Source organism: Brachionichthys hirsutus, unplaced genomic scaffold (genome assembly GCF_040956055.1).
Source record: "Brachionichthys hirsutus isolate HB-005 unplaced genomic scaffold, CSIRO-AGI_Bhir_v1 contig_1152, whole genome shotgun sequence".
NCBI classification, from domain to species: Eukaryota; Metazoa; Chordata; class Actinopteri; order Lophiiformes; family Brachionichthyidae; genus Brachionichthys; species Brachionichthys hirsutus.
In genome coordinates, this window is record NW_027180747.1 from 1 (window position 1) to 26,574 (window position 26,574).

Here is a 26,574-nt window from a genome sequence, read left to right on the forward strand (position 1 = left end):
TCAAGACACTCATTCTGTCTCAAGCTGTCTATGATGGGGACAAATATGGCCTCCAGCAACGATAGCTAAGAGTATCCATTTTCATATCTTCGTGTTCGTCGACATTTCCTTGAAGCCTCATTGATTGCAGTTTTCGTCCTTCTCTCCAGCATGACATGAAACCAAAAACTCAGGCACTGCTGGGATTTGAACCCAGGATCTCTTGTTCGCCAGACAAGCACTTTGACCAGCTAAGCCACAGCACCTTGCCTGCTGGATATTACAACAATTTTCTTGTGAACATTTAAAAAGCAATGCAATTCATCAAATGATTCATTTATTTCACTGAATAAAAGGGTTGTACTTGATGCATATGAGTCCACGTTGATTTCAACAAATACCATAAACAAATGGACCAAGGCACTGCTGGGATTTGAACCCAGGATCTCCTGTTTACGAGACAGGTGCTTTCACCAGCTAAGCCACAATGCCATGACTTCAATCATCTCGAGAAAGGAAGTTCTTGCGAACTCTTCAAGAGTTATTGTGAACTCTTGAAAAGGACTGGAATTCAGCCTAATCTGAGTCCCTTTTTTATGACAAAGACATTTTAGTTCATGTGATTGAAGTCATTTTGATTAGGATCACTCTGTTGTGAATGAAGGACAGTCTGTACAAGAATAACAGGATCCTCTGAGCTTTCACCATCTTCGTCAAATCCCCATTTTTCAAGTTTTTCTTTCAAAACCTTTGTCTAGTTTAGACAAACAAACCTGCTGCCCCTTTGATTAGTGTCTCATACAAATGAAAAAATGATGAAACTTCGTAGTCACTCACAATCATTAAGCTGTAAAGGAACTCTTTTTCCGACACTCCAAGACTTCCACGAGGGCAAGAAACACTTGCGCAGGACGATACACCGTCCCTGGGCGGGCTTGAACCACCAACCTCTCGGTTAACAGCCGAGCGCGCTAACCAATTACGCCACAGAGACATAAGGTGCAGCACTGTTTGATAAATAGGAGCACAGAAACTTCCTGGTCACTCCTCTTCCTCACAATGAATGCAACCCCACCAATGGACTATTCTGACAGTCCAGCAGGCTGACCATTACACCCATCTCACATTCAATAATTTTGTCAAAGTGCTTATGGATCATGCTTCTTACAAGATTTTTCAACTCTTGAAGACACTCATTCTGTCTCAAGGTGTCTATGATGGGGACAAATATGGCCTCCAGCAATGATAGCTAAGAGTATCCATTTTCACATCTTCGTGTTCGTCGACATTTCCTTGAAGCCTCATTGATTGCAGTTTTCGTCCTTCTCTCCAGCATGACATAAAAGCAGAAGGTCGGGCACCGCTGGGATTTGAACCCAGGATCTCTTGTTTACTAGACAAGCACTTTGACCAGCTAAGCCACAGCGCCTCGGCTTCTGAAGCTTACAACAATTTTCTTGTGAACATTTGAAAAGCAAAGCAATTCATCAAATGATTCATTTATTTCACTGAATAAAAGGGTTGTACTTAATGCATATGAGTCCACGTTGATTTCAACAAATGTCATAAATGGATGGACAAAGGCATCGCCGGGATTTGAACCCAGGATCTCCTGTTTACGAGACGGGTGCTCTCACCAGCTAAGCCACAATGCCATGACTTCAACTGCTTTGAGAAAGAAAGTTCTCGTGAACTCTTGAAAAGGACAGAAATTCAGCCTAATCTGAGTCCCTTTTTTTTATGACAAAAACATTTTAGTTCATGTGATTGAAGTCATTTTGATTAGGATCACTCTGTTGTGAATGAAGGACAGTCTGTACAAGAATAACAGGATCCTCTGAGCTTTCACCATCTTCGTCAAAGATCTGTCAAGTCCCCATTTTTCATGTTTTTCTTTCAAAGACTCAGAAAATAAAATTAGTTCAAAACAATTGACCTTTATTTCAAACATGCCCACATGAATTAGTCGACCATCCTGATACATACATTTTTGCCGGAAAACACTGCCTCAGAAAAACAAACCTGCTGCCCCTTTGATTAGTGTCTCATACAAATGAAAAAAAGGTGAAACTTTGTAGTCACTCACAATCATTAAGCTGTAAAGGAACTCTTTCTCCGACACTCCAAGACTTCCGTCAAGGGAATAAACACTTGTGCAAGATAATACACCGTCCCTGGGTGGGCTTGAACCACCAACCTCTCGGTTAACAGCCGAGCGCGCTGACCAATCGCGCCACAGAGACATAAAGTGCAGCACTGTTTGATAAATAGGAGCACAGAAACTTCCTGGTCACTCCTCTTCCTCACAATGAATGCAACCCCACCAATGGACTGTTCTGACAGTCCAGCAGGCTGTCCATTACACCCATCTCACATTCAATAATTTTGTCAAAGTGCTTATGGATCATGCTTCTTACAAGATTTTTCAACTCTTCAAGACACTCATTCTGTCTCAAGCTGTCTATGATGGGGACAAATATGGCCTCCAGCAATGATAGCTAAGAGTATCCATTTTCATATCTTAGTGTTCGTCTACATTTCCTTGAAGCCTCATTGATTGCAGTTTTCGTCCTTCTCTCCAGCATGACATAAAACTAAAGGTCAGGCACTGCCGGGATCTGAACCCAGGATCTCTTGTTTACTAGACAAGCACTTTGACCAGCTAAGCCACAGCACCTTGGTTGGCGAAGTTTACAACAATTTTCTTGTGAACATTTGAAAAGCAAAGCAATTCCTCAAATGATTCATTTATTTCACTGAATAAAAGGGTTGTACTTAATGCATATGAGTCCACGTTGATTTCAACGAATATCATAAATAGATGGACAAAGGCATCGCCTGGATTTGAACCCAGGATCGCCTGTTTACGAGACAGGCGCTTTCACCAGCTAAGCCACAATGCCATGACTTCAATCATCTTGAGGAAGAAGGTTCTTGTGAACTCTTAAAGAGTTATTGTAAACTCTTGTAAAGGACTGGAATTCAGCCGAATCTGAGTCCCTTTTTTATGACAAAGACATTTTAGTTCATGTGATTGAAGTCATATTGATAAGGATCACTCTGTTGTGAATGAAGGACAGTCTGTACAAGAATAACAGGATCCTCTGAGCTTTCACCATCTTCGTCAAAGATCTGTCAAGTCCCCATTTTTCAAGTTTTTCTTTCAAAGACTCAGAAAATAAAATTAGTTCAAAAGAACTGACCTTTATTTCAAACATGCCCACATGAATTAGTCGTCCATCCTGATACATACATTTTTGCCGGAAAACACTGCCTCAGAAAAACAAACCTGCTGCCCCTTTGATTAGTGTCTCATACAAATGAAAAAATGCTGAAACTTTGTAGTCACTCACAATCATTAAGCTGTAAAGGAACTCTTCCTCTGACACTCCAAGACTTCCACGAAGGGAAGAAACGCTTGTGCAAGATAATACACCGTCCCCGGGTGGGCTTGAACCACCAACCTCTCGGTTAACAGCCGAGCGCGCTAACCAATTGCGCCACAGAGACATAATGTGTAGCACCGTTTGATAAATAGGAGCACAGAAACTTGCTGGTCACTCCTCTTCCTCACAATGAATGCAACCCCACCAATGGACTGTTCTGACAGTCCAGCAGGCTGACCATTACACCCATCTCACATTCAATAATTTTGTCAAAGTGCTTATGGATCATGCTTCTTACAAGATTTTTTAACTCTTCAAGACACTCATTCTGTCTCAAGCTGTCTATGATGGGGACAAATATGGCCTCCAGCAATGATAGCTAAGAGTATCCATTTTCATATCTTCGTGTTCGTTGACATGTCCTTGAAGTCTCATTGATTGCAGTTTTCGTCCTTCTCTCCAGCATGGCGTGAAACCAAAAGACCAGGCACTGCTGGGATTTGAACCCAGGATCTCTTGTTTACTAGACAAGCACTTTGACCAGCTAAGCCACAGCACCTGGTTGCTGAAGATTACAACAATTTTCTTGTGAACATTTGAAAAGAAATGCAATTCATCAAATGATTCATTTATTTCACTGAATAAAAGGGTCGTACTTGATGCATATGAGTCCACGTTGATTTCAACGAATATCATAAATAGATGGAAAGAGGCACTGCCGGGATTTGAACCCAGGATCTCCTGTTTACAAGACAGGCGCTTTCACCAGCTAAGCCACAATGCCACGACTTCAATGGCTTCGAGGAAGAAAGTTCTCATGAATTCTTGAAAAGGACTGGAATTCAGCCTAATCTGAGTCCCTTTTTTATGACAGACATTTTAGTTCATGTGATTGAAGTCATATTGATTATGATCACTCTGTTGTGAATGAAGGACAGTCTGTACAAGAATAACAGGATCCTCTGAGCTTTCACCATCTTCGTCAAAGATCTGTCAAGTCCCCATTTTTCAAGTTTTTCTTTCAAAGACTCAGAAAATAAAATTAGTTCAAAACAATTGACCTTTATTTCAAACATGCCCACATGAATTAGTCGACCATCCTGATACATACATCTTTGCCGGAAAACACTGCCTCAGAAAAACAAACCTGCTGCCCCTTTGATTAGTGTCTCATACAAATGAAAAAATGCTGAAACTTTGTAGTCACTCACAATCATTAAGCTGTAAAGGAACTCTTTCTCCGACACCCCAAGACTTCCACGAAGGGAATAAACACTTGTGCAAGATAATACACCATCCCTGGGTGGGCTTGAACCACCAACCTCCCGGTTAACAGCCGAGCGCGCTAACCAATTGCGCCACAGAGACACGAGGCGTAGTGTTGTTTGATAAATAGGAGCACAGAAACTTCCTGGTCCCTCCTCTTCCTCACAATGAATGCAACCCCACCAATGGACTATTCTGACAGTCCAGCAGGCTGTCCATTACACCCATCTCACATTCAATAATTTTGTCAAAGTGCTTATGGATCATGCTTCTAACAAGATTTTTCAACTCTTCAAGACACTCAATAGTAATAATAAAAAAACGATTTAATTAAATCCATCAATTATCACGGGAGGGAGAATGACAGTCTGCTTCTCTGCATTATGGCTCCCTGAAATATCAGATTTCAAGGAAGCAAACAGATACAATGGAGATTACCTGATGCTGCAAAGCGAGGCGTTGCGTTCTAGAAGCTGGGATCTAGAAATGACAGCAAAGCAGGGAAATGTTATTCAAGCTTGTCCAGCTCATTCTTCGTTTTTGCTCCTCATGAATAAAAAGAAAAGAAAATGGAATCTCGTTCTGTGTTTGCAGTGTAAAAGTGTAAAAGTGTAAAAACATCATCTTAATATGACGTTTGCACATGACATTGTGTTCTGCCGTGCCAGCAGGGAGCAGCTAGAGGAGAATCTAGATAAGTGGAGGTCAGCTCTAGAAAAGAGAGGGATGAAGGTGAGCAGGAGTAAAACAGAGTACAGGTGTGTAAATGAGAAGGTCCCAGAGGGAACAGTGAAGCTACAAGGAATAGACGTAGAGAAGGTCGAGGACTTCAGGTACCTATCAGTGCAGAGTGATGGAGAGAATGTGGAAAGGAGGTGAAGAACCGTGTGCAGGCAGGCTGGAACGGGGGGGGGGAGGAAAGTATCAGGTGTGTTCTGTGCTAACAGCGCCGCCATGCTGCCCTATTGGCAAGTGCCTCAATTAAATATTAAAGATTGAGGTAGATTTTGTTTGAAAGTCCATCGTGGGAGAATAATCTGCTCAGACCGGGGGCTTGTTCCTCTAACTGGACTCTCCACCACCTTGGACAGGTCCTCTTTGTCTCTGTCCTCTTGGCAAGCTGCATGTAATTCATTGTTCATCTTGCATCTATTGAATTTTGAGCATTGTTGAATCCTACCGTTCAGCCGTTTGGCTCCACTTTGCACCAGACCTCCACGATCTCCGAACAAATGTCGTTATTCATTCTACCTGCCTCGAGGAGAATGAAGAGAATGGTGAAAGTCAGAAAGAGAGCGTGGAGGAAAGTGAGATTAAGCCACACATGAGGGTGCTAAAAAATCTTTCCTCCTTTATTTGGTTTCTGCTCCATCTCCACTGGCATAGGTGCGCCTGAAATGCTGATGTGGTGTCCCCCCCCCTCCCCCCCACCCCACAGGCCTTTCTTCTCCCCAGTTTCCCTGTGGCAATAGATCAGATTTCCTCCAGGGAAATCATTACTTGGCATCATTACCATTCCCAACATTTTTATCTACCGCTCCTTGTTTCTTCACTACATCACTTGATTAAGGTTCGGGAAAGGAGGAAAAGGGAGAACAGGAATACTGTTGAATGTCAATAATGAGTCTCACATTTGTCCCAGGGACCCAGCAACGCTCCTTTACAGAGGGTGGGACGGCGATGTAACCAGAGTTCCATTTAGTGGACCCTCCTCGCCCTCACAAAAGGATATCAATCTCCTCTGGACAGGATAATTATCCAGATAATTTTATCCTTAATGATACTTGTCAGTCAGGAGTGCTGATGAAATTAAGGAACTTTCTTTCTGTGACATTTCAATTTCTCCTCTGTGTGCCTTGAAAAGAGGAAATACAAGTGTGAGAAATGTTTCCATCTGCATTGTTGGCTGGTTCTGTGGCGTTAATAGCGCGTGCATCCATTACCTGTTTAGTTTAAACACAGGTTATAATCACCTGGCCTCAAGAACACAGGTTACAATCACCTGGCCTCAAGCTAGAGCAGCTCTCAACAGTTTAGACCAGGGGTCAGCAACCCGCGTCTCCGGAGCCACATGTGGCTCTTTTATCCCTCTGCTGCGGCTCCCTGTGGCTTTAGAAAATAAATAATGAGTATTTAATTTAATGTATTTTATTTTAGTTTGTTCGTTTTTTAAAATGTAACTCTAAATTTGAAGATTATGGTGATTATAAATAATACAAAATAAAACGTATTCAATTTTTTTGTCGCTCGTAATATACGTCGCAACCATCGACAGTGGACGTATATCCGGTCACAACCGCCAAATTGCGTGCGATTTCTTGAATTTTTCGACCCCCAGGTAGGACAACTATGGATAAATCTAAGAAAAGAAAAGCGTCTGAAGAAAACAGAACGTTTAATGATACGTGGGCAGATTCGTTCGCCTTCACTGCTGACGAGACGGGTTTACCGGTATGCTTAATATGGAATGAGAAGTTAACAAACAACAAAAAGTCAAATGTCGCAAGACATTTGATCAAAAATATCCGGATGGAGATGAGAGAAAAAGAGCCATTTGGGAACATAGATAGATACAGCATGTGTTGCCTTGATTATAAGGCTTTTACTTTCTTGCGGCTCCGGACATATTTGTTTTTTGTTTTTTTGGTCCAATATGGCTCTTTCAACATTTTGGGCTGCCGACCCCTGGTTTAGACAAAGGTTACGAGGAAGCAAGAGCTCGATATTTTTATTAGTATATTCACATTAGAAAATCTGTTAATATCTGTTAATTATTCTGTTTCTTTGTCGAGTGGCGGCGCATTGTTGCTGATATAATTTCCCTCTGGGATTATTAAAGTTCAGATTCTGATTCTGGAGCTGTGGCAGGATATTACACGCTCGTCGTGCGCCTCTGTCATCAGTGAACGTCACTCTGTCTGACAATCTGCTGTTCAGCCACACGCTGTAAATACGCAGACACGTGTTCTGTGAGGAGATCTGGGGAATCCAGGACAAGCCTTTCAACAAAACTCCACTTGATCATGAAGAACTGTCGGAGTGGAGAACGGTGGCAGTCAGCCATCACCCTCGCAGGAGGCAAAGAGAAACTTTGATCTGCAATCGGAATCCTTCCATCACGTCTGAGTATTTTTTAAGAGGCTACTTAAATTATTTCTGAGATGCGGTTTCTGAGGCTCGGCGGCAAAGGTAAAGGCCTCCTGTGGATAACGGCAGATAAAAGAGGAAAAACAAAAGACATCAGAACCTGAATATTATAATATTTAGCAGACGCAGCGGCAAGCTGTTCTTTAAGGAATACATGTCTTGTCCTTAAATTAATTGTGGAGGCACGGAGGCCCTGTTACCCGCTGCATCGCTCAAACCAAAGCCACAGAACAATCGGCTGCGTCGAAAGTTTGACAATGACAGAACTGGAGCAGGGCTTTGGGCTTTCTGCCCCCCCCCCCCCCCACAGGGAACCTGGTGCAGACGACTCTGAAAAGAAGTTTACTTTCATTGTCATTTGAAATTACGCTCATTTGCATTTTATGGGAGAATGGCGCCACGTGAAAAACAACAATGCCGCCATGCAAGGTGTAAAGAGATCCACTTTGAAAGGGTTGAGGGCCGTTCCGTGGGATGAGCTGTCTGGAGATCACCCCTGCAGAGTCTCAGGAGGTGGCGGAGACCATTCGATTGTGTTCCTGCATCCAACGCCAGGGTGGAGTTGGAGTGACGAGAAATAAAACGAGAAATAAATATTCCAGATTGGATTTTCATTTTATTCTTCAACACTGCTCGTCTTGTTACACGATTAAAAAGAAAACTGCTTTTTCTTTTTCATGCCCGCCCCGGAGAAAAAGGTCCAATAATCTTTTTGAATCCGCAACCCCAAGGCGGCGCTGGCGAGTGACACACCGGAGTGTAGCCCCGCCCACAGCCCCAGGAGCAGGTCACGTCAATCAAGGACAAACAATTTGCATTCGTACCCAGCATAATGAATTGAATATATATATATATATTTTAGAGTATTTCGGTTAAAGGTACATCGTTCAGACGGTGGTCTTACACCGAGCACAGAGTGTTTGTCTGAGGTTTTCATCGGTTGGGACTAGAACCCGCGTTCAGGCCAGCGGTAGCTCATGGTAGGCCGCGTACCGTCCAGTAACGTGATGGTAGATCTGTAAACGCAAAGAAAGGACTCGTTTTCTGCAGAAAAGCAAGGAAAGCGTGAATCACTGACAGCCCGGCGCCCACCTGTCTTTCGATGTCCGCCAGCAGGCTGCTGGCTCCCAGTCGGAACAGGTGAGGGCGGAGCCAGACATCGCCCAGCTCCTCCTTGATCAGAGTGAGCCAGATCAGAGAGTCCTGGGCTGTTCGGATCCCCCCTGCTGGCTTAAAGCCCACCTAGGACAACAGAAGCCTGCCTCATGTTTCACGTGAAGGTGAGACCTCTAGTGCTTCATTACTGGATCAACTCCTCTTAAGTCAAGTCCTGTAATCCACATCCTCGTTTGGACACCGAGTCGAATCGTTGCTGATGGTTCTAGCAGTAGAACCAGGGGACGGATGGAAATAATGCTGAAGGATCACAAGTCAAACAGAAGGAATTCTAATCGCAGTTTTTGTAAAATTAGGGTAAATGTTGATGTCGTCCGGCTTCTGTAGCGAGCCCCGGCACGCAAGATGCTATTTCCCTCCACCGACTCGAGGACCAACGTGGACCCAGGATACTCTGCAGCTTCAGGGCAGGTACCAGGATGAAAGACCGGAGGTCCAACGTGGACCCAGGATACTCTGCAGCTTCAGGCCAGGTACCAGGATGAAAGACTCGAGGTCCAACGTGGACCCAGGATACTCTGCAGCTTCAGGCCAGGTACCAGGATGAAAGACTGGAGGTCCAACGTGGACCCAGGATACTCTGCAGCTTCAGGCCAGGTACCAGGATGAAAGACTGGAGGTCCAACGTGGACCCAGGCCAGGTACCAGGATGCCCACCCAACCCCTCGGCCCACTTTAGGGACTAAAATATTTACAGACAGCCAAAGCACCCTACCGTGTAGCCAGAACACCTGTAGTAGTCCCGGATAGCCCTCACCATCACTATGGCAACAGGATAAGTAGCATTGACAGCTTCTTTGCCGGTGGAAGTCTTGATGAAGTCTGAACCTGCAAAGTAGAGCGTTCAGAACATTTAACCCTTTGATCACCGAGCTGCTGCTAAAGCCTGGTGCGCCCAGGCCGGACCACGTGCCGCTGCTGACGGCTAACGGGGCCGCCGCACGCTCATCAATAACAGGCCCCATTTGTCCTTCCCTCCTTTTATAGCCAATTATGTATCATCAGCTTTCCTGATAAAAATAGAAGCTGAAATGAAGCTCTTTAATAGATTACCACAAACTAGGCTGCAGGAACGGGGGGGGGGGGGAGGGGGGGGGGTCACCGGCCCTGATGCCTCCCCCCGTCTGTAATGACTGTTCATTACTGAACAGAGCAAGATGAACACTTTCTACTTCATTAAAGACATGCTCTATGTATTTCCCCCCCCAGTTAGGTCTTTAGGTCTCTCTCTCTCTCTCTCTCTCCCCCCTCGTCCCCACACTGGCATAATCCTTAAGATTCGTTATGGGGAGTCTTAATTACTAGATAATGGATAATGGTTATTAAATGTGGGTGGCGGTAATGAAGCTATATTCATTTGTGTGTGTGTGGGGGGGGGGGGGGGGGTACTGGTAGGGAAACAGCATGCATCAGAGATTAATATGTGAAATTATCATTCAATTTCAGAACTCTCATACTCAATTGATAGGAACACGGGGAGATGAAGAGCGTGGCGACAAAAGCAATAACGAAGAAGCGTCTCTGCTATGTGATGGCTCGTTCAGCATTAAGAGAGGGAAAGCTCCATTTAGCAAAGGAAGAAGACGGACAGCAGCGCCACACGCTGGTAGACGAGGGGAACTACATCCAGATAGGAGCCTTTGTTGATCTGGACATTGGACTAATGCTACAGAAGATGTGTCTAACAGAAACAAGATATGCTGCAGAACATTCATGCCTACAGGCTGTGATAAAGCTGAAAGGACGGAGCTAATGGCAGCAGCCTGTTAGCAGCAGCCTGTTAGCAGCAGCCTGCTAGCAGCCTGCTCGATTCTGGCACTAAAAGCACCATTTCAGAGGTTTGAAGTCCAACCTCAGGAAAATCATGTGAGAATTCAGGAACAGGCGGGGGCCGAGCAAAGACAACCGTCCCCCCCAAAGCGACTCGAGATGTTTGGTGTATTCACTTTTTTGCCTGAAGGACAAAATAAACTGAACTGAATCAAAGGTGAGTCCCAAGCAGCATCTGCCCCCCCCCCCACTAAAAAGAGTGTGAATGGTTCCCTAAACTGGGATTTGACCGGCCCGCTGGAACCCAGACTGACCGGCCATCATGGCAACGAGACTGGCTTTGTAGACGTTGGTGAAGGTGTCCAGCTCGCCGACCGCCAAGATCGTCTTCATGTGGGCGTCGCCGCAGGCCTCCCGAAACTGGCGAATCTCCTCATACATGGCTGCAGAGAATAACGGAAACGCTTTATTCACATCATCATCAGAGGAATCGGTTTCTGCTTTTGAGCTGCAAAGACATCAAAGCGTCCGCTGGGGTTCTGGTGGACACCCCGTCCCGCCGGGCGGAGGACCCGTCCTCACCTTCCCACCGCCCGGTCAGGGCCAGCGTCCTGTTGATCACGACGTCGATCTCGCCGGCGCCGTCGGCCACTGCCAGGCGCACTTCCTGCAGGCGGGTCTCCAGCGGCGTCTGTCCCGCTGGGAAACCGGTGGCCACTGTGGGGGGGAGGAGGCGGAACACGCTGAAGTTCAACACCCACACCCCCCCCCCCCCCCCCCGTATGACATCACAGGACCCGGGTTCAGGCGACTCACCTGAGGCTACGAGCAGGCTGGAGCCGGCGGCTCGGAGCGAAGCCACGGCATCGGCCACGCGAGCCGGGTACACGCACACGGCTGCGGTGGTCACTCCTGCACAGAGAGCAGACCGATAGCTGGGGGGGGGGGGGGGCGCCACCTGCAGGCTGAACCCCCCCCCCCCCCCCCACCCAGCATCACGGCTGAGCTCCACCAACCGAAGCACAGACACCTGCTGGCGGAGACGGACCGGGACAGGAAGTCCATGTTTAATGTCACTGCGTCTGATCTTTCAACACCTTGGTGCTTTTATTGGGAGGGGGGGAGGGGAGGGGGAGTGGGGGGGGTTAGACCTGGCTCGGATTAACTTTTTGTTTATTTCCTGATTGCTCGACCTTCAGAGAGAACGGCGACACACGACCTCCGGCCCCGGCTGTCCTAACCCTGTCGCCATGGCTACAGTCCCACCTCACCTCTGGCTGCTCTGGCCTTTTATTTAGACCTGGAGGAGTCTTTAAAGAGACCTTTAAATAAAATGCATTATTATTATCATTAGCTACTTTGTACAATGTAATCTATGATCCTGATTACTACATAAAGCAGCTACAACTGCCTTCATTCATTCTGCAGATCCTACAGGCCTCGTTCGATCATCAATAACGACGGGGGGGGGGGGGGGGGGGGGGGCTCCGGGCCTCGGCGCCGACCGCGTCTGACCAGAGCTGACGCGTGCCGGCAGCAGCAGACCTTTGTCCTGCATGTCCATGTTCTTCAGCAGGTCCGGTCGGACCGGTTGGATGGCTTTCAGACACAGTCGGTGCACGTTGGATGCAGTGTCATCCCCAGCCAGCGTCGTCAGGTCGATGCATGCGACGGCCTTCAGCAGCCAGGCGGCCTGCAGGACGAACACAGACACCCCCCCCCCCACCGGTCAGTGCAGATGTTCTGAGCAGGATCAAACGTGCACATCTGGAGCTCACGAGCATGCAAGGGACACCTTTCAGAGCGAAGCGTCTCACCTGCCACTGCTTCTTTGGGATCTTGTGTCCTTGGATTTGCTTGGCTCTCCTCAGGACCGCCTGCGTGTTCACTCGCACCTTCGACACCCACTCCAGGTCTGACGCCGCCGCAACGGAACACAGAAAGAAGAAAAAACGCTGTGTATTCAAAATGTATACGAAAGCTTCCGGATGTACTTTAATCCATGCAAATCAGTTAATGCAAGTACAGGAATATACCTCGACACGCGAGTGTTCCGAGATGAATATATTTATTAGATAGAATGTTAGAGTACAAGTACAGTCACACAGTAGCATGTATTACAGTACAAATAAAGTCAAACATCCTGTCTGAGAGGAGCATTTCAAAATGTTGTTTCCGTTGAAAGTCCTTCGTACATAAATCATCGACATTTAATAATACCAATAAAATAAAAATTAATTACTCCACAGATGCAAAATAACAATTAAAAAGTCACATAATATGTACAACGCAGGTGGACAAAAAGGGGGATTGATCCGGAGAGAGTCGTGATGATTATCTCCGTTTCTGCCCCCCTGAAAGGTGAATTTTTAGGCCTGTTTCGTTCAGATAGCGGCAAACCTGCGAGCAACATTTAGTTTTGACTTCCAGATGCTGCCGCTAGATGGCGCCGCAGCTTCTTGTTATATGTGAGGGTTGCAGGTTGAGGTGTTCTCTCCCCCCCAGGACGCAAGCAGGGCGTTAAACGTGAATATCAGCCAGTTTAAATCTTACTCCGTGTTCCCAGGAGAACCCTGGAGAACACTGACTCACTCCTGCACCACGTGACGCGTTTCCTCACGTCTGCCATGAAAGCATTAACCCGACCGGATGACCCGCTTCGTTTCGGGCTGTCAACTTTCACGGTGTTTTTCAACAGCGACGTAGTTTGCTTTCGAACCGACGACTGAGAGCCAGACCCTCAGTTTACGTCACGTTTAATAGTTAAGTGTTGTTTCTGCTTGGTGCGGCATGTTGTTGGTTCTAGCAGCGGCGGCTAACACACAGCTAGCTTCAAGCCAAAGGTCGAACCTGGACGGCCCCTGTTCATAACAACTCGCGCGGCGCAACGTCACGGAACGCAGGCGATGACGTCAGACGTCGCCCACGCGCTTTCTCTGAAGCGCTTTACACAGACGCCATTTAAACACGGACCGAACTCGGCCTCCAGCTCATTTCCCTCACCGAGCTTCATGCCTGGATTCCTGGCCGACATGATGAAAGCCAAACTTCCACGCGTGGAGATCTGGGAGCAGCCACCGAGCACCCACACTTCCAAGCCCCTCCCCCTCTTCTTCTTCTACTTCTTCTTCTACTTTCAAATCGCGTTGAGGGGCGTTACCGCCGCCGCCTGTTATGTATTTGGAGCTACTGAGGCTACCGTAGTTGCGGAGGCGTAAAGCATTCTGGGAAATGGGATGGAGACGTGACGAGCGCATTGCAGAAATTTAATTAACTACCAGCGGAGTCTGTATTGTTGTCAAGAGAGCGTAATAACGACTTATTATTATTATTATTATTATTATTATTGCTACTGTGCGCATGCGTGTGCCGCCTTGGTAATTCCCGGCAGCCACCGCATAATTTCCGATCACATGTGAACAGAGCGGAAGCCCAGTACAACGTGGTTTTAAACTTTTTTTTGGAAACAATCAAGTTGCGATGTCCGAACCTGAATTAAAACGCCGTAAGTTAAATGGAATTTAACTTTTAGTAGTGATTTAGACAGGATTTAGTAGTGCTGGATCCAAAAAGGACCGATTCATTGGATTATGCCCACGTTATTAGGCTGGCGGAACACTTTGAATGTGATGTTGATTTTGATCAATTGAGAGAGGAATGGGATGATCTGCAGCTTATGCCCAAATCGAATACCCTGGAAGGCATGCGAACGGACAGCTACTGGACAGGAGTTCTAAAGCAGACCACGTCACTGGGAGTGCAGAGATTTCCTGCAGTGTGGAAGCTCTTTTCCATTTTGCTGTGCCTCCCACATAGCAACGCAGATAGCGAGAGGGTGTTCTCACTCGTGAGAAAAATCAACAGCGAGTACAGAAAGAGCACGGCGGAAGATACGCTTGTTGCATATTTGCAAGTAAAGATGAACTATACTGGCAAATGCTGTGACCTCGCCCCATCGAAAGATATGCTCGTTTCAGCAAAGAAAGCAACAGCAGCATACGACAGAGAGCACAGTAGTAGTTAAAGAAACACTTGTTTACAGAATTTATTAAGTGTGTATAGAAGAATGTAACGAGTGTAAAATATCAAATGTTAAACTATCATAATGAATAATGTCCAACTATGTACATAAATAATCGCATTTGAAAAAAAATGTATGGTGTACGATTATTTTTTATTTTGTAAGGACAGGTATGCATAAATACACCGGAGTTAGTACTAGTACACAGCATACATTAAATTACACAATATACACTATTCACATGTAATTGCATAACACAATACAAACAACGAAATCCCTTTTGAACATGAGAAAATAATTTGCATTTCAACTTTCAAAATGCTCATCAAATAGCTTCTTTGCATTTTGTTTTGCAAAACTTGTTTCTGACGAAGAAAAACTTTATCCCACCTGAAGACAGACTAAAAACACAAACTGAAGGCTTGCTGAGCGATGACAGGCTTTATTACATACTGTAATAGACAGTAATAATGTAATAGGCTTTGTCCTTAGGCAAAGTTCAATACTTCATTAATACATTGTTGTGGTATCATTAAGTAGGACTCCAAAGCAATAATACATACATAGAAGTATCAACTTGTTAAATGTTCCCCCGTCTGGATTACAAATAAGAATATAGCTAATAACCAAAATTAAATACTAAAATGTAGCCACAACCCTCCTGCCTGCAGGCTCACCGGCCGGGCCAGGAGGCCCTGAGGCTGAGGAGGATCAACACGTCCCTGGGGGACAAGCAGAACACCCCCAACTCACGCAGCGCAGCCTCCGGCGGGGGGTGGCCGGCGCCCGCCTCCTCCCGGCTCTCCTCCGACTCTCTAAGCAGGTCCTTCAGCAGAATAGCAGAACCCACTTTGAGACACAGGACGATGCAGGCCTCCTTCACGCTGCGGGACGGACAGACAAAAGTCAGAAAGACGGGGAGACGCAGCAAGACACCAAGAGACGCACGCCTAGCTGCCGGGGAGAGCGCGAGCCTGGCCGCGCGTCCGTGACTCTCGCACTTACTGTTTGAAGAAGTTCTCGGGCCTCTTGCAGTAGTGACCAAACAGAGGAAACAGGTTCCTGCTCATATCAAACTGCAGCTGCGCCGCGCCGCCGTCACTGAAGTGATTGGACAGGATCACCTGAGAGAGACGGGAACACGTTCAGCGTCGGCGTCAGACGTGCACGGCGAGCGAGACTCACGGCTCGGCTACTCGGAGGCAGCTTTTACATGCTGATTGATAAAAGTATAAGACAGTTCACGACGCTAGGTCTTTGAGGTAATGACACTGGCTTCGGTTCCAGTTTGAGTCCAGCCGCTTCATCTGAGGTCCTAAAAGACGCCTCATTTAAAACGAAACTTTAATAAATAATAATAAATGTCTTAAATGACTCATCGATTATTAGAATTGTTGACATTTTTGTATAATGGATTAATCAACGGATTGTTTCTTCATCGGCCTTCCTGCTCCTTATCAGGAGCTGATCTCCTCGCGCCTCCTTTTATCCGTTCATCTGTCCATTAGCCCTCCCTCCCCAGCTGATATTTGAAATGCTAGAACAAGATGATGATGATGATGATGATGATGACATCGTCGTGCTATTCTCTGCTGGTTTGATTGTACTCAAGGCGTCCGTTTAAAACACCACTGGGTCCGATCACTTACTTCCTGGTACAGAAACCGATCCAGCCTTTCAGCCAGACCCTGCCAGGCCGCCTGGAACAGAGCAGAACTCAGGACCTGATGAAGGTTCAGCAGGCGGTCCCTCACACACAGCATCATGGGGCACGCTGAAGTGGACAGGGACATGATGGACTGCTCGTGCTGGGGCTGGAGGGACAGCCACCTTGTGAAAGAAAGACGAAGCCTCAACGAATCCCCGAAGTACGACACCATCCCGGTCTGTTCCGCGCAATGGAGGATTCTCACGGATGGGAGTCCGTATCCGTCTCCCGTCCGTCTCACCTGTCCTGGCAATACGGTTTGGCTCTCTCCGCTACGTCCCTCATGGTCCACTCCAGCATCCTTCCCATCATGTCCCCTTTAAGTCGATCCAGCAAAGCCAGCAGGCCTTCAAACAGAGAGCCCTCCAGAGAAGCCAAACGCCCAATGTCCGTCGCCCCCAGGCCTCCCAATATGAGATCTTCGCCGAGGGCGATGGCTGCCTGCTGCAGCTGTAGGAAGAACTGGAGCGACGAGACAAGAACCAATGAACACGTGGTCCGAGCGACCGAGGAGGTCGACGCGCCTCCGGCAACGATCCGATCGACCGTACGCACCACGTTGTCGCCCCAGTCTCCGAGGACGGTGCAAATGTAGTTAATGGCATTGAGAATGGCACAATAGCGGGCCCCCAGTGGGCAGCGAGACTCCTCCTTCATCACCTGGAACAGCAACGGCAGCAATATCATCCTCCTCATCCTCATTCATTCATTCATTTACTCCCCATTTACTCCCCAGCAGTCGTTTGTCGTTTTCTGCTCCAGCAGGATGTAAAGGAACGTTTCGCTGAATTAAATTCAGACAAAAAAATAAATAAATAAACAATTCTAATTGTCTGAGATGAACCTGTTTAACATTTTAGAGATTCTGAGTTCCTCCACTGGAATGCACCTGCACATCCAATCTGTACAGCATAATATACCGACTCATTTACAGAATCACGACTCAGCATAATATACCGACTCATTTACAGAATCACGACTCAGCATTATATACTTGGGGTAATTTAACATGGCCGACTTACGACAAAAGCCGTAAATCGACGACCCCCCCCCCCGTATTTGGAGGTTGTCAACAGAACGGTAACAAGGAGAGGTAGAAGCAAAGCTCAGTCTTTCCTTCATTGGTTTCCCTCCTCAATGACAGTTGCTATGGCGATGGTTACCTGGGTGAGTCGTATGCGGAAGTCGTCCACCAACTCCCTCTGCAGCCCCAGAAACTTGAGCTGTGCAGAAGGACTGGGTAACGCCCTGTACCGCTCTGCGTAGACAAAGATCATTGGCAGGACTCGATCAATCAATGGAAAGTACGATTTAAGGTTTGCCCTGCAGCTCAGCCACGAGAGTTCAGCTCACATGCTGGTTAGAGACATCCTGTCTCGCTGCTAACGTCTGACCAGAGACATCCTGTCTCGCTGCTAACGTCTAACCAGAGACATCCTGTCTTGACGCTAACGTCTGACCAGAGACATCCTGTCTTGTTGCTAACGTCTGACCAGAGACATCCCGTCTTGTTGCTAACGTCTGACCAGAGACATCCTGTCTTGTTGCTAACGTCTGACCAGAGACATCCTGTCTTGTTGCTAACGTCTGACCAGAGACATCCTGTCTTGATGCTAACGTCTGACCAGAGACATCCTGTCTTGATGCTAACGTCTGACCAGAGACATCCTGTCTTGTTGCTAACGTCTAGCCAGAGACATCCTGTCTTGTTGCTAACGTCTAGCCAGAGACATCCTGTCTTGTTGCTAACGTCTGGCCAGAGACATCCTGTCTTGTTGCTAACGTCTGGCCAGAGACATCCCGGCGGACCCGTCCCGCGCTGTGAAACATGACAGTTATTGAAGTTGGACACGTCTTACCTGTGATGACCTGCAGCAGAGTCATGAAAGTCTCAGCACAATCTGGAGCCTTCAGCTCGTCCATGTCGCTGATGTCTTTGTACTGGGAGCTCCACGCTCCCTCGGTGGACAGCATGGCGTCCATCTTCTCCACCGCCACTGCAGACACACAGCGGCTAGCTGTTATTGCTGCTAGCTGCAGGTGCGCTAGCCAGCCTGCTAGCACTAGCAATCCTCCGCTGCGAGCAGAGTTCTGCGCAATGTAAAAAAAATGAAAACAGGAAACTGGCTTCATCCAATGACGTCACGCTGAATTGACTGCTGGAGACACGGACGGACATTCACAGCCCCCCCCCCCCTCGTGACAACTCACTCTTCTTCTCTACGGTGAGCCACTTCTGAAGGACGGCGTCCTCCAGCAGGAGGTGAAGCACCCCAGGCAGCCCCGCCGGGTAGGAGTGGCTGCCTCGCAAGTCCTTCTCAAAGTGCAGCACCTCTTCCACCAGGTGGCAGAAGAGCACGTCGTCATAGAGCAGGCGGGACGCATCGCTGGACACCTTCTCTTGGACGAGGGACAGCAGGCCTCGACACAGCTCCACCTACGCGTGCATAAAGCTGTTACTGCTAATAAAATATCATAAAATCCTGCGGTTAGCTTTGAAGCCGAGCTTCAAACGAGGACAGGAAACCAGGGCTTTTGGGACGAGGACACGTCAAACTGAGCTGGATTTAGGGAGAAGGGACTGCGGCGTGGAGAAAGGTCTACCCTGGCGCTGATGGCGGTCCCAGTTCTGTCCAGGACAGGCTGGATCTTCTCTTCCATGAAGGCTGTGCTGTTTCCGATCCACATCAGGACCTGCGTGAGATACCATTCAGGCTGGGGGGGGGGGGGGGGGGACGCACAGACACAGGGGATGAGTCCTCGCCCGAGTCCAACACCAACGGTTCCACAGAGTGTGTGTGTGTGTGTGTGTGTGTGTGTGTGTGCGTGCGTGTGACACCTTGCTGGGGGAGTTGGTCTGTCGACTCCCATAGAAGTGGTACCTAAACCTCTTGCCGAGGGGCTGAATCATGACCTGGACGGGAAGGCAGAGAGGAGGAGACCGGGTCACAGGCGCGGGGCAGGAAGAAAGCGTCCGGGTGGGGGAGGAAGACGCCGACGCCCTCTGAGATAAGGCGTCATCACTACCAGGGGAAGTTAAAGAAACACGGGACTGAAGCAAAAGACGCCAAACACGTCCTAAACCTACAGAAATCTGGAGTCTAAATGATGCCGTATGCATGTATATTTATATAGTATACAGTACACACACGTGTACACAGGGTCAGCAGCAATAATGGCGGCGCTACGTAACCCCGAGGCGCTACGTAACCCCGAGGCGGGAGCAGCAACGATGGCGGCGCTACGTAACCCCGAGGCGCTACGTAACCCCAACCCGCTACGTAACCCCGAGGCGCTACGTAACCCCGAGGCGCTACGTAACCCCGAGGCGCTACGTAACCCCGAGGCGCTAGCAGCAGAAGGATACGAGGCTTGCAGGGCGAGCAGCTGCGAGACCAGCAGCTCCAGCTGGCTGCTGGTCTCCTGGTAGCCGGCGGTGGGCGTCAGCGACTGAGTCGGGGGGGCGACGACCGGCCAATGAAGCTGCACCAGAACCTTCTCAAAATCACTACGAAACAATCGAGGGGGGGGGGGGGGGTTAGATCCGACAGCAGACGGAGGACGATCATTAAACGGGAATACCTGGTCAGTCGGTCTTTGACGATCTTGTGCCAGAAGTGAAGCGTCTCTCGGAGGAAGTCCTGGAGGTGGGAACACCCAGAATGCTTCAGGCCTGTGTGCAGGGCGGCCATGTTGTCGATGGCCCCGATGGCCTCCCACACGCTGCTGGTCATGAGACACTGCTGGACCGCAGCACTGTGGAGACACCAAAGACTCAGCCTGTCTGTCCCCCCCCCTGTCCCCCCGTCCCCCCGTCCCGTACCTGAGCTCCTCTACACGCTGGAGGCACCGGAGGTACCGGCTGTGCCGCTCTATCGTATCAATGTGGTTGAACATCTGGCCCAGATCATCCATCCAAGGCCGAGCCCCCCGCAGGTGCTGAAAGACGAGCGTCGACAAAGATCGTGCGTCAGGGGGGACATCAAGGGGGACATCGAGGGGACACTTTGCAGCATGTCCACCTGGTCCAGCAGACAGGAGACGCGTCTCTCCCTCTGTAGCAGCGCCCCCAGGCGGCCCGTCGCCTCCTCGGCCGCAGACAGAGCCGCAGCGACTCCGGGAGGCCTGGACGCCGTCAGCGCCTGGGAAGCAGAGCGACAGCGAAGGGTGACGCTGGGTGACGCGTCCGTTAACGTCATGACGTCAGCGCGGCGCAAACAGCCTGGGTACGTCACCTGTGTCTCCAGGACGTCGGTGTCCTCCGTCAGTCTGTCCAGCAGCGCGCCAACGAGCTTCAGAGACTTCAGGTCGCTGCCGACTTCCGTTCGGAAGAAATCCACGACGAAGTCTCTCAGCTCTCCCCGCGGCGGCGGCGGCGGCTGCTGCTGCTCTACTGCCGCCATCTTGCTTCTACGACGGTGACGTCACCGCCTCCCCCCTTCCTTCGTGCGCATTTTCCCTGAAAGTCCCGTTTCCGCTTCTCCTGCGCGCGAGAGACACGCCCCCCTCCACGCTGTTACATCCAGGCCTGTTTGAACGGAATAAAGATAACTTTATTTATCGATCAATGTTGTTACCTCCGTCAAGGAGCTTCTGTTTCTGACGGATCACGGATGAATGAAACTCTGTTAGATCCCATTAAAGTTTCAGAGTGATGATGATGATGAATATATTTATTAGATAGAATGTTAGAGTACAAGTACAGTCACACAGCAGAATGTATTACAGTACGAATAAAGTCAAACATCCTGTCTAAGAGGAGCATTTCAAAAAAGCCCTTGCGGTCTTGTTTCTGTTGAAAGTCCTTCGTACATAAATCATCCACGTGTAATCCGGATACACGTCTGGATACAAATATTTGGGGGGTCCCGTGTCAAGGATTCAGCAGCACATCCCGACTTATTACAATGATTAAATTAGAAAGTAAAATGGTAAAACAAATGCAGGACGTCCATCCGTGTCCCAGCAGGCAGAGACGAGGAAAGGACAGACATCGCCATCACGGCCTCGGGAAGAGAAACCCAACTTCTGTCGTTGACGAGGTTGAGAGAGAAGTTTCATTATTTTTTTATCCACTTTTAGGCGTCTTCCTTATTTTAATGTGTTAAAAAAGCTCTTCCTCCATCGAGACTCGAGCATTCTGGAGGTCATTACTCTGAATGAGTCCAACAACGACAGAGACTGGAACTGCGTTTATTCAATGAGCAAACTAAAACAGACGGCGTGTTGATGTCCGGACGGGGCAAGGGGGGGGGGGGTTCACGATGCGGCAGCCACGGTGACGACCTCGGGTCTCCCGGTGCTCTGGTCCAGACAGGAAATGTGAACGGTTCCGTCCCTGCGACGGACACAAGCCATTAGTGACGCACACGGAACGCGCCGCGGCCGGACGGTACCTTTTCATGGTCACTACGGTGTCGACGTCGTGATTCTCCTCTCTGGGCGGCAAATCTCTCAAGATGATCTACGAACGACGCAGAAAGAAAACGAGGATCAATGATGGATCGATCCTCCTTTGATGACTCGTCCAGTTTACATCCAAGCGTGAATCTACCTGCGCCAGTTTCACCGGCTGCTCCGTCTCAACCCTCTGGTAAATCTCCAGACGAAGGGAGGACAGATCGCCCCCCCCGCTCAGGACGTGATGCCTGCGAGCAGGTAGGGGGGTGCCGGATGGGAGCAGAACAGTGAACGCCTCGGTTCTGGATTCATCCACCTCCTGAAAGAAAGAAAGAAAAAACAGATGCAAATCATGAGAGAAGCACTCAGAGAGCACAGACCCCCCCCCCCCTCCTAACTGGATCTACACCGGGGGGGGGGGGGGGGCTACTTTACCTTCACTAGGATGTCAACAGCAGAAACGTCCACCGTGACCGACTCCTCCTCGGGAGAAAGGCCTTCTCTGCCAACCAGTAAACCCGCTTGCAGGGCTGCCCCCACGGCGATGACCTCATCAGGGGGCGCCGAGCAAAGGAGCTCCACGTCCGGAAAGATGTCCCGGATCATCTGCTGGAGCCGAGGGATCCGGGCGGAGCCGCCGCAAAGAACCACCTGAAGGACATCAGAGACGAGGGCAAAGCTTTTGTTACCGTAAACGCACACTATCGTCCACGAGACGAAGCAGAACTCGGTTCCGTCACCTTGTTAATGTCGCCGGGCGAGAGTCCCGACTCCTCCAGCAGGGCTCTGATTGGCTGGATGCTTCGGTTGAAGAGCGAGGAGCAGAGCAGCTCAAAGCGAGCTCTGAGGGAAGTCAAGCCGAGTCAGATTCACTCACGGGGGGGACGGAGTTCATCCGGAGACGCGTTCAGGGAGACCGGCTCTGGACCGGGCCCTCGTTCTCCGGTTAGCCGCTAACCGCTAGCAGCTGATTTTAATAGATGAGACGTCCCGACGGCGTACCTGGAGACGTTGCATTCCAGGTCCATGCCGTCGTGCAGCGAGTCGACGAAGCAGTTGGCCGATCCCAGCGAGGACAGCGAGTGTTTGGACATGTCGGCGCCGTTCATGAGCTTCAGCATGGCCCGAGCGTTGCTGCTCACGTCGTGCTTAAACGTCCTGCAGAGACACCGAGACAAAGTGAGACGCCGTCCTCCCGTCCTCCTGTCCTCCGGCGAGCAACATCTGGAGCCGAGCAGCTTAGAAAGTCCAACGGTGTTCGAGTATTTCAGCGTCAAAACCCACACCGGATACACGGTTAGAGTACTTCACCGTCAAAACCCACAGCGAATACACGGTTAGAGTACTTCACCGTCAAAACCCACACCGGATACACAGTTAGAGTACTTCAGCGTCAAAACCCACACCGAATACACGGTTAGCGTACTTCACTGTGAAAACCCACACTGAATACACGGTTAGAGTACTTCACTGTGAAAACCCACACCGAATACACGGTTAGAGTACTTCACCGTCAAAACCCACACCGAATACACGGTTAGAGTACTTCACTGTGAAAACCCACACCGAATACACGGTTAGAGTACTTCACTGTGAAAACCCACACCGAATACACGGTTAGAGTACTTCACTGTGAAAACCCACACCGAATACACGGTTAGAGTACTTCGCCCCCCCTCCCACGGAGCAGATAGGACCCGGCGTACCGCTTGAACTCGGCGGCGAGGTGCTGGGCCAGGGCCCGGGTGAAGCTCTCCCCGCCGATGCCGTGGTCCGTGAGGGTGTTGAGGACACGGAATATTCCGCCGTTGACCTGCAGCGCCGTCACGCTGAGGGACGTCCCCCCCAGCTTGTAGACCAGGACATGACTGCGAAGGCACAGAACCGGACCAGGGAAGACCACATTCCAGCGTCAGGTCCCTGCCAACGACCAATCGGTGCCGTTTTACAAATACAAGCCAATCAGGACGCAGCGGCGTCGACCCCACCTCCTCCCGGAGGAGCAGTCCTGCCCGATGTTGTAGGCCAGAACCGCAGCGGCAGGCTCATGGATCAGCCTCAGCACGTGGAAGCCCGCTGCCTCGGCCGCCCCCCTGAGAAGCCCCGCCCACAAGCCGTTATGAAAAACACGTAGAAGACGTGGCGAGTTCTCGGCGGTGGCGGCGGCGCGGCCCACCTCAGGGCACGCTTCTGAGCGTGAGCAAACTCAAAGGGGACAGTAATGACGGCCTCCGTGACGTCGCCGCCGACGGCGGACTGCGCCGTCTCTGTGGAGACAGAAACGCGGCATTAACGAGGGACGTCCCGGTCGGATCACGCCGAGCATCGACTGCGTGAGCGAGTTGAGTGTGTGTCCCATGATGCACCTTTCATTTTCTGGAAGATGAGCTTCGCGGTGTCCTCTGGCGCAACAAACCGGGGCTGGTCTCCTGCCGCGATCTCGTAATACGGCTTGTCCTCGCGGTTCACCACCTGAACACGGCGCAGCCGTTTACGTGGCTTCAACGCGCCATTACGGCGGCACGCGAATAAGACGCGCATCACAAAGAGCAGAGACCGAGCATCAAGCGCACCGCTCCCAAGTTCGGAAGAAGACGTTTCTCCCCTCATCCGAGAGGCTTTAGAGTTTTTAGCTCTTTGTGATTACCTCCACCAGAGAACCCGAACAGACACACAAGCCACGCCTCCTCTGACTGCACGCAGCCGATAGAAACACAGCGCGCGCTGCACAGGGGGCTTTACGCGGCGCACGCACACACACACACACACACACACACACACACACACACACACACAACAGGAACGCTACACTTACCCGACACTTTGTCTGCGTTTTGTGGGTTTGTGTCTCCGGATCATCGAAGCTAGAAAAACAATCACAGAATAAATATCCGTCCATCAGCTCTCTTTACGAGTATTTTTCCTATCCAGACTAGGAAAAGGGCTCCAGCCTCAGTTCAGACTGGAAGACCAGCTTAACTGCCCCCGTCCTGGTTCAGGACCGTCCAGTGGCAGTAGACGGGCACAATTACCTCCTGCCCAGCACTTGTTTCACTTTGATGACCGTGTTGGCCGAGTTCCGGACCCGACCTTGCTTTGCTGCAATGCCTACGATCTGCAAAGAAAAAAAAAAAAAAAGCTCAGTCTGTAAACAGGCTGGGAGATCATAAACCATCAGCCACACGTCAGAGGTCAACTCCGACACGTTCTAGCCATCCCACACAACGTCAATGCAATCCTGAAATGATGTCCTCTGAACTGCTTCGGACCCATTTTGGGTGCGTCTTTGCGAATCGCTCCAGAGGAGAGCCGAGGTGATCAGTGCGTTTCCTACCTGCTCCGTGTCTCTGTAGGACACCACAGCAGGAGTTACTCTGTCTCCTGCATCGTTAGCTACCACACCAGCCTGCCCATCCTGGACAAACACACACACACACACACACACACACACACAGTTACAGTTGTAATAGGATCATTTATATGACAGAGCAAGGTGAGGTCTGGGGATGTCTCCGGCTTCAAGCATGCTAGCCGAGTGGCACCCAGGAGATAAGGGGTTAATTAAACACCGTGTACTCTGACTAGAGGATCTAAACCTGTTAATCACTTCCTATCAGACAAAACGGGACGTTCCATCTTCTTTAGAATGGCGCCGTGGCTAGCATAGCGCCGTAGCGAGCACAGAGCCGTAGCTAGCCCAGCGCCGTGGCTAACATAGCGCCGTAGCTAACCCGGCGCCGTAGCTAGCATAGCGCCGTAGCTAACCCAGCGCCGTAGCTAACCCGGCGCCGTAGCTAGCATAGCGCCGTAGCTAGCCCAGCGCCGTAGCTAACCCGGCGCCGTAGCTAGCATAGCGCCGTAGCTAACCCAGCGCCGTAGCTAACCCGGCGCCGTAGCTAGCATAGCGCCGTAGCTAGCCCAGCGCCGTGGCTAGCATCTATTACGGTCATTCCTGTTACAAGTCGCGCGACTTCGCCGAGGAGACTTCTAGTCTGTGAACCCTCCCTGACAGCAAACTGATTCTGACAACAACGGGCCACGACTCACCCGAAATATCGCTACACAGGCGCTTGTGTAGCCGAAATGAACTCCTATCGCAGCCATGTTTGACGCCGACACGCACGCGACCTGCGCTCTGCACGCAGGAAGAACTTCCGGTTCATGAAAGAGGCAGGGCTGGACGGCAACCCGGAAGGCTCTTTGTCAAATCATTCACGCTGTAAAATGGTGTTGCTACTTCGCGGGTTTTCACCTATCCTGGAACGTAACACCCGCAATAAACGAGAGACGACTACACCAAATGTATTTCCCAACGTTTAATTTCATTTCATTTTAAATCACTGGTACATTTGCATATTACTTATGACACATTGCTGCATCTACCTGCGTATTTTAGCTGAAGGATGCTGTTACACGCACACACATTTGTAGACACAAATGACTGTCAAATTCAATAAACATTGTTCAATAATCGAACACATTTTGAAGCTCCGTTACAATGTTAATAAAAATGTCAAAGTGATCCAGAATCCAGGATCTCTTCTGGATCATCACCTGGTAACATTCCCAACATTTTGTCCTTTACGTTTCGAGTTATGTTGCTAAGAGACGGACAGACAAACCAACGCCGGCGAGGCAAACTTCTCAAATACGATGATGCAAAAATAAAATGAGGTTCAAGTTTGATTCTGGTTGTTCAGAATTCAAATTTGATAGAATAA

At 49.4% G+C, this 26,574-nt stretch overlaps 3 protein-coding genes and 12 non-coding genes across 15 annotated transcripts; all 15 read right to left on the minus strand.

Annotated features, from left to right (window-relative positions):
- Positions 1-171: 171 nt before the first annotated feature.
- On the minus strand, positions 172-245 carry trnaa-ggc (transfer RNA alanine (anticodon GGC)). The gene has a single exon. It is a non-coding gene; the product is annotated as a tRNA-Ala (tRNA).
- Positions 246-397: 152 nt separating this feature from the next.
- On the minus strand, positions 398-471 carry trnat-cgu (transfer RNA threonine (anticodon CGU)). Its single transcript has one exon. It is a non-coding gene; the product is annotated as a tRNA-Thr (tRNA).
- A 428-nt stretch (positions 472-899) lies between these two features.
- trnan-guu (transfer RNA asparagine (anticodon GUU)) lies at positions 900-973 on the minus strand. The gene has a single exon. It is a non-coding gene; the product is annotated as a tRNA-Asn (tRNA).
- Positions 974-1,334: 361 nt separating this feature from the next.
- Positions 1,335-1,408, minus strand: trnat-agu (transfer RNA threonine (anticodon AGU)). Its single transcript has one exon. It is a non-coding gene; the product is annotated as a tRNA-Thr (tRNA).
- Positions 1,409-1,560: 152 nt separating this feature from the next.
- On the minus strand, positions 1,561-1,634 carry trnat-cgu (transfer RNA threonine (anticodon CGU)). Its single transcript has one exon. It is a non-coding gene; the product is annotated as a tRNA-Thr (tRNA).
- Positions 1,635-2,148: 514 nt separating this feature from the next.
- On the minus strand, positions 2,149-2,222 carry trnan-guu (transfer RNA asparagine (anticodon GUU)). Its single transcript has one exon. It is a non-coding gene; the product is annotated as a tRNA-Asn (tRNA).
- Positions 2,223-2,582: 360 nt separating this feature from the next.
- trnat-agu (transfer RNA threonine (anticodon AGU)) lies at positions 2,583-2,656 on the minus strand. Its single transcript has one exon. It is a non-coding gene; the product is annotated as a tRNA-Thr (tRNA).
- A 152-nt stretch (positions 2,657-2,808) lies between these two features.
- trnat-cgu (transfer RNA threonine (anticodon CGU)) lies at positions 2,809-2,882 on the minus strand. The gene has a single exon. It is a non-coding gene; the product is annotated as a tRNA-Thr (tRNA).
- A 533-nt stretch (positions 2,883-3,415) lies between these two features.
- Positions 3,416-3,489, minus strand: trnan-guu (transfer RNA asparagine (anticodon GUU)). The gene has a single exon. It is a non-coding gene; the product is annotated as a tRNA-Asn (tRNA).
- Positions 3,490-3,850: 361 nt separating this feature from the next.
- Positions 3,851-3,924, minus strand: trnat-agu (transfer RNA threonine (anticodon AGU)). The gene has a single exon. It is a non-coding gene; the product is annotated as a tRNA-Thr (tRNA).
- A 151-nt stretch (positions 3,925-4,075) lies between these two features.
- On the minus strand, positions 4,076-4,149 carry trnat-ugu (transfer RNA threonine (anticodon UGU)). Its single transcript has one exon. It is a non-coding gene; the product is annotated as a tRNA-Thr (tRNA).
- A 510-nt stretch (positions 4,150-4,659) lies between these two features.
- On the minus strand, positions 4,660-4,733 carry trnan-guu (transfer RNA asparagine (anticodon GUU)). Its single transcript has one exon. It is a non-coding gene; the product is annotated as a tRNA-Asn (tRNA).
- Positions 4,734-8,380: 3,647 nt separating this feature from the next.
- On the minus strand, positions 8,381-13,826 carry LOC137916613 (deoxyribose-phosphate aldolase-like). Its single transcript, XM_068759601.1, has 9 exons — positions 13,728-13,826; positions 12,542-12,639; positions 12,270-12,417; positions 11,541-11,636; positions 11,307-11,441; positions 11,039-11,167; positions 9,670-9,782; positions 8,871-9,020; positions 8,381-8,794 (listed from the first exon to the last, which is right to left on the minus strand). Exons 1-9 carry the CDS (start codon positions 13,756-13,758, stop codon positions 8,738-8,740), a joined length of 957 nt encoding a protein of 318 aa, XP_068615702.1. The 5' UTR covers positions 13,759-13,826; the 3' UTR covers positions 8,381-8,737.
- A 1,060-nt stretch (positions 13,827-14,886) lies between these two features.
- LOC137916611 (RAD50-interacting protein 1-like) lies at positions 14,887-20,856 on the minus strand. Its single transcript, XM_068759599.1, has 15 exons — positions 20,689-20,856; positions 20,476-20,595; positions 20,277-20,392; positions 20,036-20,209; positions 19,821-19,961; positions 19,293-19,476; positions 19,058-19,168; positions 18,665-18,890; positions 18,313-18,450; positions 17,617-17,711; positions 17,009-17,113; positions 16,695-16,915; positions 16,395-16,575; positions 15,751-15,869; positions 14,887-15,629 (listed from the first exon to the last, which is right to left on the minus strand). Exons 1-15 carry the CDS (start codon positions 20,854-20,856, stop codon positions 15,419-15,421), a joined length of 2,310 nt encoding a protein of 769 aa, XP_068615700.1. The 3' UTR covers positions 14,887-15,418.
- Positions 20,857-21,146: 290 nt separating this feature from the next.
- On the minus strand, positions 21,147-25,981 carry LOC137916612 (heat shock 70 kDa protein 14-like). The gene is made up of 14 exons (XM_068759600.1): positions 25,901-25,981; positions 25,188-25,268; positions 24,886-24,968; positions 24,669-24,717; positions 24,220-24,325; positions 24,030-24,120; positions 23,842-23,946; positions 23,560-23,721; positions 22,856-23,011; positions 22,594-22,696; positions 22,289-22,504; positions 22,008-22,172; positions 21,850-21,917; positions 21,147-21,791 (listed from the first exon to the last, which is right to left on the minus strand). Exons 1-14 carry the CDS (start codon positions 25,955-25,957, stop codon positions 21,713-21,715), a joined length of 1,521 nt encoding a protein of 506 aa, XP_068615701.1. The 5' UTR covers positions 25,958-25,981; the 3' UTR covers positions 21,147-21,712.
- Positions 25,982-26,574: the final 593 nt, after the last annotated feature.

Bases quoted from the DNA above. Each gene is read 5' to 3' on its own strand.
- LOC137916613 (XM_068759601.1), bottom strand. From the start codon at position 13,758: ATGTCGGCCAGGAATCCAGGCATGAAGCTCG. The intron at 9,783-11,038 runs GTCAGTCTGGGT...TCTACTTTGCAG, and splicing joins TCTCGTTGCCATGATGGCCG to GTTCAGACTTCATCAAGACT. The intron at 9,021-9,669 runs GTAGGGTGCTTT...CTGTTGTCCTAG, and splicing joins ACAGGTGTTCTGGCTACACG to GTGGGCTTTAAGCCAGCAGG.
- LOC137916611 (XM_068759599.1), bottom strand. From the start codon at position 20,856: ATGGCGGCAGTAGAGCAGCAGCAGCCGCCGCCGCCGCCGCGGGGAGAG. The intron at 17,712-18,312 runs GTAAGACGTGTC...TTGTCTACGCAG, and splicing joins TCTGCTGCAGGTCATCACAG to AGCGGTACAGGGCGTTACCC. The intron at 16,576-16,694 runs GTGAGACGGACG...TTCTTTCACAAG, and splicing joins AAACCGTATTGCCAGGACAG to GTGGCTGTCCCTCCAGCCCC.
- LOC137916612 (XM_068759600.1), bottom strand. From the start codon at position 25,957: ATGGCTGCGATAGGAGTTCATTTCGGCTACACAAGCGCCTGTGTAGCG. The intron at 24,326-24,668 runs GTAAGTGTAGCG...CGCCGTGTTCAG, and splicing joins AAACGCAGACAAAGTGTCGG to GTGGTGAACCGCGAGGACAA. The intron at 22,173-22,288 runs GTAAAGTAGCCC...TCTTTCTTTCAG, and splicing joins CTGTTGACATCCTAGTGAAG to GAGGTGGATGAATCCAGAAC.